The 12,892-nt window shown below is 35.7% G+C and overlaps 1 protein-coding gene across 2 annotated transcripts in view; it reads right to left on the bottom strand.

Annotated features, from left to right (window-relative positions):
* Positions 1-7,065, bottom strand: part of LOC149940512 (vitellogenin receptor Yl-like) — a 40,928-nt gene extending 33,863 nt beyond the window's left edge. For both annotated transcript variants that reach the window (XM_090177437.1, XM_090177438.1), the window contains exon 1: positions 6,952-7,065. In XM_090177437.1, coding sequence (XP_090033563.1) covers positions 6,952-7,024 — 73 coding nt within the window. In that variant the 5' untranslated portion in view covers positions 7,025-7,065. The remainder of the gene's footprint in view (positions 1-6,951) is intronic.
* Between the last annotated feature and the right edge of the window lie 5,827 nt (positions 7,066-12,892).

Raw genomic sequence — 12,892 nt, 5'->3', positions numbered from 1 at the left:
TAATTTTGGATGTCAATATTAAACGAAGATAAGCCTTACAACTCAGTAAAACACTTAGGACGCGCAAGGTCTAGCATATTTGTCGACAAGCAGTGGCGGCGCTAGGGGGTAGGCCAGGTAGCCCACTGCCTACCTTCAAATTTCAAGGGGGCCCCAAAATCATCCTATAAATTGATCTAGAAAGGGCCTCAAAATTCTCCCAAGAGATAAAATTCGCTAAAAGAGGCAATAGGCGAATCTCATTAATTTCTTATATAAAATGTATAATGAAAAAGTGATATTTGAGTCTTTCATTGTAAAATTTATTCCAGTAACCAAGCATATTAAAAGGTTTTAATCGTAATTTTTTATTCAAGCATTTCGTTGAAAAGGGGGGGGGGGCGAGTAGGGGGCCCATTTATTTGGTTTGCTTACCCTGGTGAAAATTCCTGGCGCCGCCACTGTCGACAAGTGATGTGCTCTGAAAAAATAAGTCCAGTTTATTATGTTTATGGGAATATAATTAGATATCTTGCTCGTTATTTGATTTCACGACTTTTATGGGTTGTAAAGACTAGCTTGCTCATAGTTTGATTTTACGACTTTTATGGGCTAGAGTAAAATAGGACGTGACGTTTTTGTCTAAAGAACTTTGCCATTTTTAACTGAATGGTTTTTGGGTGGATTTCACACCTTTTTGTTTATAACAATATAAGCAAAGTCTGGTAACGCGAAGCCAAGGTTAGCAGACGAACTTAGGAGAAGATGGAGGAACGGATTCACGTTTTGTACTGTGTTTAAGTTGTTTAACCTAGGGGAAACAAAACACAAGGAGAACACAGCTAGTCTTTAAACACGCTAACGCAGTGTGGTGTACAAATTTCATTGAACGAGCCTTTTCGCTGAACGCTTTACGGAAAGGGGGAAGACAATTTCCGAATTTTCCCCTTCCGACGACCGCAGGCGCTAAAGCGTCTAACCAATGAAAACTGTACACAAGAAAATGTATGACTTTTGACGGGTTGCGTTCTCCTTGTGTGGGGTGTTGTGTTTGTTGCTCCTAGGTTTAACACTCCTTGGCGTCGTTACCGACTCGCTGAGCTGTACATTTTCCACCGATTCTCAAGAACTATAACAGATTGAAACTTTTCCTTTGAAAGTTCACAATGGGAGCTTAAAGTGAAATTATATACCAAAATTCATTTAAATTGGTTCAGTAGTTAAATAAAAAAATAATCAGCTAGGCTAATACCCAAGTTTTTGCTGTAGAGCGGTCTGCGAGGAGAAGATGGAAGAAGAAAAAGAAAAGTTAAGCCTAACTTTGACTCATGTCTACCACAATTCGCGCCAGCCCTGTTCGATGTAATTAGTATACGTTTCTCGCGGGCTTGTAACCTTGCAAGCGATACATCACTTGTTTTGATATGACCTATAGTTTTTGAGATACGAGGGGGTAAAATCGCCTTCATTCTGCTCCGAAATAATATAGCAAGTTCTCACGTAGCTACTCTATATCCGAACCTTGCATAGAGATGACAGTCGCTTTTGATTTCACAGTGAAAATGGCTGAAGTTTGCTAAAAAACTTAAACCACGTTTTTGGGTTTTTTAAAAGTTAAAATATATTATTCGTATTTACTTTCTGCATGGTATCTTAATACTAAAGAAATATATTTTAAATAGCAATTAGGGTTCAATCTATTGCCTATACCATCGAGAAATAAAATATCTTTTATTTGTCTATAATAATGATTATTATAAAAAAATGTATATTGTTTTTGCTAATAGGGAAATATTAAATTTACCGCCATCTAAAGACTATAAAACTTTGCTGGATAGTCTTTGGTATGCAGAGGAAAATAAATTTCAAAATTCGTTTGGACCAGCCACTAGATGGCACCAGCCACGAAATGATTTGGGGTTTTTTACCTGGAGACGTCTGTCTAGTACGCCAAGCGTAGTGCCCCCGCCAGCACCAGCAGTAGGCCCAAGTAGGCACGTGCCTATGTTCAAAAATTTTAGGCCTATTTTAGGGGCCTCTAAAAGTTTAAAAAAATTGCCTCTGGGCCTCCAAATGTGATTTTTAAATTTTAATTTTGTAAAAAAATTGGTCATCTAGCCCCCTAAAAAAAGAACTCCCATTCAAGTCCAATTTCCAAGAGTCCTAAATGGCCCTAACAAAACGTTCTCTTTTGAACCACCTATACTCGAAATCAATATTACTTGAGTACACAACCAAAGGCAGCGAACTCTGTGGTTTCTGCTTTTGGTAGTGAACTCTGTTATTGTTAACATTGATATAGAGTATATGACAAAAGACTGGCCCGGGATGGGGAAGTCCGTCGTGCAAGGAAAGCAGCAAAAAACACCTGTTCGCCTCAGTGATAACTTAGCTCCAACCAACACAATAAACATAAGCTTAGTTTCTAGGAATTCTACAAAAGGGGGCATAAAGTGAGAAACTGGATTTCTTTAATACGACTTAAACCGTTGCAAGGCTTAAACGAAGGGAAATCCCCGCGGAGCTGAAGTCGAAGCGTAAAGCATCGTACCAGTCACTACTTTGAATAGAGAGCGTCCTGGGGATTAGGGTTTTTTCTTTTTTACTCCTTGTCCCTTTTGCGAAATCACGTGATATCAGTGACCACTGATCGTAGAGAAAGGACCTAGACCCTCGGTGGTCGGACTTGTCCCAGATAACGCGCGTTTCTTCATTTCGTTTTCTGCTCCTGAACAATCAGGTAGTTCTCAATTTCGATTCTCTCCCAGTCAAATTTTTTCAAAGTCTCTTCCGAGACTAACTTTGCCAAACAGCCTTTTTAAAGGCTATTTAGCTGTTTTAAGCTAATTTTTAAACAGCCTTTTCAAGGCTAATTAGCTATTCTAGCTTAATTATTCAAAAAGCCTTTTTCAAGGCTAATTAGCTATTCTAGCTAAATTATTCAAAAAGCCTTTTTCAAGGCTAATTAGCTAACCTAGAAAAAATATTCAAACAGCTTTTTTCAGGGCTTTGACATAGCTGGTATTCTTAAAAAGTCTGTTTGAAGACTACATAGCTTTAACTAAGCTTTATTTTCTTAAGCCTTTTTAAGGTTATTTCGCTATTAGTATATAATAGTAGCATTTTGAAATATGAGTACCAGAAATTTTTTATCTGGGTTCCAAAAACGAGAAAAACGGAAAAGGGAAGATAGTTTCGTTAGTAGTCAGAAAGGTGCAATGGCACTTTTTTTTAAATCGTCGGCGCAAAGCCATAACTATAGTTCTGAGAAAAACCTAGTCAAAGAATTGGGAAAGGCTTTAGAATCCTTGGGGACTGATAACAGTCATTGTTTTAGTAATACTGCTGAAGTTCTTCCAAACGTCAGTACTGATATGGAAATGGAATTAACTCATGAAGGAGAAATTGCAGAAGTAATTGCAAACCCCAACTCTAACCATGCACAAAAAAAACAACGTGTCCAATTCAAAATAAATGGGCTTACACGCGTTAAATAACTTGGATATAAGTCTAGATAAAGATTGCCTTCCAGTTCAGCCTAAAAGATTAATTGGCGGTAAAAATCGAGGTTTCAATTCTTCTTGGTATGACAAATATCAAATGATTGAATATTCTGTTGCAAAGGATGCAATGTATTGTTTTTGTGGCCGTCATTTTTTAGGCAGTAGAAACACTGCATTTCTAAAGGGATTTTCGGATTGGAAAAACATGGGGAGACAATTCGAAGAACACTTCACTTCCCACAAATCTTCTCACCAACTAGCCTACAAAATGTACTTAGACTACATGGAATCGAAATCCCGTGGATCAATAGTTTGCCAGGTTAATGACCACCATAGACTAGACGTTATTAGAAACAGAGAGGTTCTATCTACACACGTGGAAGTGATTATTTTATGTGCCCAACAAGATTTAGCACTTCAGGGGAACACTTACACATCCGCCGACAATATTGGGAATAGGGGAATCTTTATTGCAATATTAGATCTTTTAAAAATAAAATGTCCTGATTTAAAAGCCAAGTGCGATAATATGCCGAATAATGCCAAATATTTGCACAGAACCATACAAAACGAAATAATTGGCATTTGTGCAAGTTTAGTGAGAAAATTTATTGTTCAAGAGGTCAACGAATCCGGTGGATTCTACTCTGTAATAGCAGACGAAACACGAGACAACGCGGGAGTAGAGCTGTTAAGTCTTTAAACTAAAATTAAAATCAACGACGGATACTTCATGGTTAAAACATTTTTATTTTTAAAAATGTGGCTAGCTTTCGGGTATGACACCCCTTGTCAAGCGTGAGTCTTTAACTTTGTATTCGATATACTGAAGCAGAAATAGGTGTCGTATAACGATTTATAGGGTTCACAGATTTACACAAGTTTGATTCTGATAGTATCAGCTTGGGGTGGCGGAGTGGTTAGAACTTTCGCCTCGCAGCAAGAGGAGCCGGGTTCGAACCCAGCTTGTGGCACTGGGTGAAAACTCGGAACAACTCCTTCTGAGTTGAGTTTGCAAGTTCTCTCCCCGCTTGTTTAAGGAGTTTTCCCTCGAGCTCTTCGGTTTCCCCTTCCATAAAAACTTGTCGAGGTTAACGGTAATAGTTAGTGTAGGGAGCTGTTGGCTCGCGTGGCTTGAAGGGCTGGCCACCACCCTCCTACGCATTGTAACCCGGCCACCTGAATTAATGGCTTCAAAAGTCGCTTGATGACTTAGGCCTAAGGTGGTGCCTTGGGTATTAGCCTAGCTGATTATTAATTATAAATCTTTTAAAAGAGGGTGGTTTCAAATTGGAGAATTGTGTTGCACAGACATATGATTGAGCTAGTGTAATGAGTGGACACGTAAAAGGAGTAAGGGTTAAAGTAGAAGAAGCAGTAGGTGGCCATTGTCCGTACGTTCATTGCTACGCCCACCGCTTACATTTAGTTTTAGTTGACTGTTGCTCCAAAATATCGACAGTTAGGGAATTACTTGGTTTGGTTCAAGCCATTTACAACTTTGAAAGCAATTCGGTTATTAGAAGTGAATATTTTGAAAACTCTCAAAAAGATCTAGGGTACGACATACTGAAAATGCCACAAAGCCGCGACACTCGATGGTGGAGCAAAAAAAAGGGATTCACTATTTTAGAAATAAACTCGATTCCGTAGTTTTAGCTTTAGAGAATCTGATTGAAAACGGAAAACCCGACGAGGCTGCTGAGTGTCGTGGGTATATATCCCAATTACATAACTTTAACAACTTAATATTAGTCGTTGCATTAGACGAAGTATTAGGCGTAACAAATTCCCTTTCGGAATATTTACAAAGTTCCAAAGTTATTTTTACGGAAGCCGTTGCCATTTGCCAAGCTACTGTCAAGACCTTAGAAGATTGTGGAAACTCTGAACGCTTTGATTCTATTTGGGAAGAAGCTACTAAAATCGCGGAATCGGCTTTTATTGCAGTACCTGACCGTAACAGCGAACCATTAGCTTTACGTAAACGTAAAATTATCCCTAACAGGAGATTAAAACATAGTGTGGTAACAATTGCAACGGGGACCAGGGAAACTGAAGCAAAAACCCTAATAGACCAGATGAGGTCTACCTATTTCGAATTAATAGACAAATTTATTTCTGAAATGAAAATCCGGCTATTAGAAAACTCTGGTCTATATAATGGTATCATGGCGTCTGACACTAACTCTTAGAACTTCCTAAACGAAATCTATATCCTAACACATTGTAACACATACGATAGGTTTCATTTCGACCTTGATTCCTTAAAAAGTCAAATTAAAATTGCGAGAAATCTAATTATCCCCAAAAAATTTAACAGCGTAAGCGACTGCTTCCACTATTAAATGCCCATGGAAGATGGCTTCCCTGACCTTGTTAAGTACTACAAGGTTGTTCAATGCATTCCTGTCGCAAACACCACCTCAGAAAGAAGTTTCAGTTCCCTGAAAAGAATAGAAACACGTCTTCGAACAACTATGGGATAATTTCGACTTTCAAATCTGGCTACGTTGTCCATTAATCGGGATTTGTCGAATTGTTTAAAAGAAAACCCAAATTTAGTGGTTGACGAATTTGGTAAAAGCTCTAATCGAAGAGTATCATTCTTTGATTAAATTGCGAGGGCAGAAAATTTTATCTTTCCTAAGAAAACGTTTAAATTAACATATTAGTGTCATGATTTTAAAATATTAACTATAGTCAAGAAAATTCTTTAAAATCGGACATTTCAAAATTAAAATATATAGATAGGGGGGGTCTTTAAATCAGACCGGGCCTGTGTGTTAAAAATTCCTGGCGGGTGTACTGAGCGTATATATAGTCTTGGTTCTTATCACCTCCCCACTTGACGTCACAAATTAAGGTCGCGATGGAAGTAGCTCTCTAGAAACACGGGCATTGCTAACCCTACGCAGGAAACGAGTATCAATAGGGAAACCGCAGAACTCAAAATGAAGACGCGGGCTCTTACATGTAATCTATTTACTTTAGCGGGAAATTCCTGGAACACTACTGCCAGGAGGAGAAACCCAAATCTCCAATATATTCGACCAGCGATTATTTATTTTAAAGAAAAGATAACCTTATATTGACTTCATTTTAATTGATTCATTTGAAAAACATAAATTTGGAATAGATAATTGATTCCGTGTTAAATTTGGACTGCAGTTATCAAATAATAAATTTTGGAAAACTATTAAATTTTGAATTTATCACATTACAAATTTTATGACATTCGCCTATTATATAACAATGGACTTTTTAGTTTACTTTTAGCTTAAATCAAAAGATAATTTGAAAAAATAACTTAATGGTCCCTTAATTAATCAAACTGCATAAATTCAAATAAGTAACGGAAGGCAATTCATAAATCAATTATTTCCTTGTTGAAACGATATAATTGGCGTAAAGGTAGTTCAATAACTTATATCAGTCGCTCAAAGTAAACAAAATAAAAATAACTTACCAAAATTCAGGACGCAAATGAACCCGAGCCAGAGAAAAAGACGTACAAAGGGTTTGTGGTTTTTTGGTAGCATTACAAAAGCGCACTTATAACTCTGTTTGAAAGTAGACCTTCGATACAGTAAACGTTTAAACTTTTCTGCGCTATTTGAAAGTATGTTTATTCGGATCACTTCGATAAAACCAAAAGTAAAACTAGAATTATAACCTTCGATGGAGAGGCTCAAAGTTTATACTATCGTTATAACGGTATCTCAATAACAGATAAGTCTTTCGGGATATTTGATACTATGGAAAGAAACTTTTTCCGATACCAAAAAAATAAACTTACATTGCTTCATTTAACTCTTCAAAATGGATTTCTTATTAGTTCTTGGAAATTTGCAAATCTATTTGCGAATCTATTTTCTTTATAAGCCGTGTTTTTGTCATTATTCATGGTTTATATTTTATAAAGATATTATCAGAAGTATTTATCTCTATTACGCAAGAAGTATCCATATCACTATACTGCAAATGTTATTCGTCTGGGGCGTTGGAACCCTTGAGAAGTAAAAGCTGGCAAGGTAATTAAAACTTTGGAGTCCAAGCGCGAAGGAATCCCAGAGCTGTCGAAACACGATTTTACACACAATCCTTAGGGATTTCTGTGTATTACGATCACCGCCGCCGCCGCCTTACACACGATTGCTCGCGGTACGTTAGTGGTACAAAGGCGATTGATTACTCAATCGGTAGGCCACTATTATGTACAATTTACAATAACGTATGACCAGGAGCGTAATAAATAATTGTGACCCTAAATATCACCAGTGGCGGCGGAATAGGGGGGTACAGGGGTACATTATACCCCCCCAGATTTAACTAGGGGGTACAATGTATGTATTTGTACCCCCTAAATTGCAGAACAGTAATACTACCAATAGTTGATTTCATAAAATGTCTTTGCGCTTGCCCAACTCAAGGGCGTATTTAAGGGGGTTTTGGGGGTTCAAAGCCCCCCCCCCCCCGAAATGTTGATGACGGGGGGGGTGCCAAATAAAAATCAGTGAAACCTCCGTCAGCACCATCCCGTAGAAATTTTTCCACAAACCCCCCCCCCCCTTAAATAAAATCCTGGATACGCCCTTGGCCCAACTTGTTGAAATGTTGTCCTGGAGTAGTTCAGCCAATGCCTAAGAATGAGTTCATAAACCCTTTAGTGGGAGATAAACGGATCCACAGCTGAAGCGGGGAGGCAACATTTCAACAAGATGGCCAAGGTTATTTTATAAAAAGAACTATTACCGCCGCCACTGAATATCACTAACGTAATGGAACAGGAGCGTAATAAATAAGTGTGACCCTAAATATTTTTTATGTCCAGATGTCAAAAATAAGTGTGCCACTAAATGTTGTTATGACCATAGGTAATTTTCTGGCCTGAAGTAATAAATAAGTGCGACACCGATAAATTTTAAAATTTCTATAAAATATGACGGGAAGTGATAAAAAGGTTTGACACTTATCGCCGGACCTTTATTTTCGGTTTCATCAGTAATAATGACCAGAGTATATTTTTATGACCAGAGGAATTTTTCTGGGTTGATAAAAATATTTTCGTGATTTATATTCTTCGTGATTAATGTAAAGAGGTATGACAATAAGTGAGACAATTCTTTGTTCTGTTTCCACACCACCTAAAGAGGTAAGAACTTTCGGCGCGCTTGGGCCGTACACACGATTGCTCGCGGTACGTTAGTGGTACAAAGGCGATTGATATCTCAATCGGTAGGCACTATTATAGCCTCGACGGGATTTTCATAATTTTTGGGATCGGGACCCATTTAAGTGATTTTTGCCGATTTTCGTCTTAAAATGTACGTACTTTTTTAAAATTAAGAGTGAATTGTTTGAATATTATATTTTTAGTTGGTACTGGTCATTTCTGAACTACGATTTCGGTTGCATTAAGAATTTTTAATTTTAAGTGATCTTTTTGGCTAATTCGTGGGACCCCACAACCCGCGTACGCACTATTGTCATATTTGAATTTCGTGCCATTTGATACAGGCGTAGAGCTCGTCGTTTGGATACGAAATATCCGTTTTATTTGTTTTTATCCTTAGCCGAAAATTATCCGATTAAAAACTTATATTAATTCGTTATATAACCGCGAATAATATTCATAAATAATTACTAACCGAAATTCTTATGAATAATTTAAATTTTTGTGGTTAATTTATCTGTTCCGCTGAGCTCTATAAAGGCGCCATCTAACTCGTTCGCGTTTCGCTACTTTTTTTTCCCAAAAACTGGTAACTCGAAAAATGCGATTTGATTAAAAATTAATTTAATTTAAAGTGTTCACGTTTCGCTACCTTATTTCCAAAAAGAAGGTAACTCGAAAAATTCGATTTGTCTAAAAATTAATTAAATTGTGGTGTTGTCGTTTCGATACCTTATTTCCGAAATCAGGTAACTCGAAAAATTCGTTTTCCCTAAAAATTAATTTAAATTAACGTGTTCACGTTTCGCTACCCTATTTCCAAAACCAGGTAACTCGAAAAATTCATTTTCGATTAAATTCCTCTTGGGTTTAAAAGTTAAAGTACAAAATGATTGGAAATTTGTTCAATTATAAATTTAATATTTGAAATATAGTTAATACGTACATCGGGCGGATTGTGTTTACTTAAATGTCCGGGACATCTTGTTTAAAGCCAACAAACACCCCGGATTAGTATCTTTTTGCTTTTTTGTAAATGTTTTATGTATTTGAGGTGATAATTAGTGTTTACTAAATTTAAGTTTATGTTGATACTTAATCAGCATTAATGCAAAAGTAAAGACGTAGCTCATAATTAACAAATTGAAGAAAGTGGCGAAATGTTTGGAAATGGTTAAAGTTTTCTGGGGAAGATAACGTCTATGAAGACGCGGCTAACAGACCTAGCTTATGCAATACGCCAATTTAGCCAAAGCGTCATTTTAAACTGACGAGATATTTTAGACAATTTTGATAGAAAGGTGCTTTATGTTATGCATATGAATGAGAATAAAGTAGTGTAAGATATCAACGCTGATTGAGAGTGTAGAGTGACAATGGCTATCGAGCCATGGTTGGCTAATTTAAATAACTTTATTTTAAATCATGATTCAAAAGTATTTGGGTAAAAATACATCAAATATCTGAGCATACGAAAATATTAAATAATAGTTAAATTTAATTCAGATGTAATATATTTCAAGATTAGCCAATTGTTAAAAGTAAAATATTCCTTAATTGTACACGAAAAGAGCCGTTAATTGTATACAAATTATTAAAGTCAATAAATCAGAAAAATCCGTTTTAAATTAAAAAAATCGATTGATTTGAAAAAACAAATAAAAAAGTGCCAACCCTGTATAAGTAGAGCACAACCAAAATTGTCCTTTACATCTCCGCTTGATTATAAATTTTATTATGACATTTTTTCCATTAAAGTTGGAATGACATCTTTCATAACATATGCTTCGGAACATCACATTTTTAGTTCCTTTGCGTTCCTAGTATAATGGATGTCAAATCACATTGCAACCACAAGCTCTATATTCAAGGAGTTTCACTAAAGGATATTAGTCTACGACTGACGACTTATTCAACATATTGACATACAACACGAAAGCATGTCAAATCATCATATTGAAAATACATGTTAGTAATTTTGATTATTATATCAAGAGTACTCCAATTATTTCTACGCTCTCTGAGCGTGACCTGATGGTCTTGGTTGACCCTGCCCTAAATTTTCTACGCATATCAATAAAGTTTCTAAACGAGTCCGTTAGACGTAATTTTGATTTTCGGAACCCTAAACTTATAAAGCAGCTTTACAATTCGCTCACTCTATCGCTTAGTGATTATTGTTCCCCCGTTGGGACTCAATTTTCAAAATTAGTGAACAAATTTGAAAAGCTCCCAGCCCCCTCCGGATTACACGCTGTTAGTATAAATTCCATCTCCATTCGACACAAAATTAATCATTTAAGTCTTCTACACAAGTTTTTTAATAACAAATTAGAACTTAATTTTTCGGATTATTTTTCTTTAAGTGCGGAGTCCAGAACCCGTATAGGCACTCGCTCAAACTTCACAAACCTGCATGTAAATTTTATCTTCGTTTTAATTGATTTTCAAACAGTGAAATTATTGATTGAAATCGCTCCCCAATGATATTGTAACCGAAAAAATTATCTCAAATTCCGCTCAAAATTGTCCCTCTTTTACAACTTCGATTTTTAAAATTGTTCTTTTTTGTATTTTATTATTCTATATTATTTTGTTATATTGATTATTTGTCTTTCTGCACATAAGCCAGCCTTTGGCTTCGCAGTTGCTTTTCAATAAATAAATAAATAAATAAATAAAAATCGTGGTAAATTATTATTATAATCGTTGATACGGGAAAATATTTTGTAAACAATATACAATTTTCAATATCGTTTTCCTAAAAAATAATAGCCATAATAAAGAGCTATTTCATTAACTTTGATTATCATATAAGTTCTTTAGTTTAAATGTACAACAGCTGCTAACCAAATATTTGGTGGAGGCACTTTACCTAAATTTAGTTATCATTGTGTCCGGGGAAATTGAGATAGTAATGAGTAGGTATTAAATTATGCTTAATAGCGACGTTGTCATTGCTGTGCCAATCACTCAAGTTCGTGAGCAATGATAAACAAAATTAATCATTAAAAAGGGCTAATTGCTTTGGTACAATTTGGTGTCATTGTAGTTGATAAACAACATTGCTAACCTTCATTAATTCTTTATACCACAACAGATAGGTATAATAAAGAGTCTAAAATCGAACATATTTACTCATACTTTTAAATTCATAATCTATGAAAATTTATAATATTTTATTTATATTTAAAAAGAATGACTTCGTTGAGACCATCCGCGGTCCTCGTGGTCTAATTTAGCTCTGCCAAGAGATAGGTGAACTGGAATTCATGTGGTTTAATCACGTCGGAAAAAGAAAATTTTAGGGAACCCGGCTTTTCAAGCTTGAGGATTAAGGTAAACACTTGTAACCACCATTTTGTTATTAAATTGCTTTAGTTGGTAACAGTAACGTGAAAGCTTGAAAAAATGGTTTTATATTCATCAAGGCCATGAACATCACCTTTTACGTTTTTAGCATCAATTCCATCATTGATTAAGCGTTTATTACAATAACGAAAAATATTCGTTTGCAAAGAAATAACTTAAAACTATACTAAAATATAAAATAGAGCAACAACCTTTGGGGTAAAATTAAAATGGTTTCCTAAATTAGGTTCAGTTTTTCACCAAAGCTGTTGGCAATTTTTCCAATTTTACCTACTTAAACTTTAAACTTACTTTAAATTTTCATTAAAGGAATTTGGATTATTTATTTGCTTGTAATTTATTTGATATCTTTCAGGATAAATAAATAAAAATACATTATATATTTAATAAATATTTTTTTTAATTATGTACGGTGTTTGAAAGATAAAATAGATTACGTCTTCAAGAATGAGTAGTGGAATTCCTACTTCAAGGCTGCTTGTCATAAAAGCAATTTTATGTCGAATATTTCCGTTTTCGTGTAACAAATGGATATGATATGTCAAGCGAGTGATGGACGCTTTATTACACAACATGCAATCATGATCGTCCTTCCATTCGTGAAGCCACCTGCAAAAATATTCTTCATAAACCGTAGATCCAAAGTGACAAAATCCTGCATAGATTTCCGATCATTTTAGCAGAGTGGTTCTTTGACAACAAAGGTTTTCGTAGTTTGAACACCGAGAATTCTAGTTGCTATTTACTAGAAACCGAAATAGCAATAACTTCGAAAATGACACCTAGTTCTTCTTTCTTAGGTATTTGCATCAACATAGCCGTACTAGGGTGCTTTCCTACTGTTTGTCCGCAGCAAGGAGCT

Source organism: Leiobunum rupestre, chromosome 6, assembly GCF_980474605.1.
Source record: "Leiobunum rupestre chromosome 6, qqLeiRupe1.1.hap1, whole genome shotgun sequence".
Classification (NCBI taxonomy): domain Eukaryota; kingdom Metazoa; phylum Arthropoda; class Arachnida; order Opiliones; family Sclerosomatidae; genus Leiobunum; species Leiobunum rupestre.
Note: the sequence above shows the minus strand (reverse complement) of the source record. Positions and strands in the feature narration are given on the sequence as shown.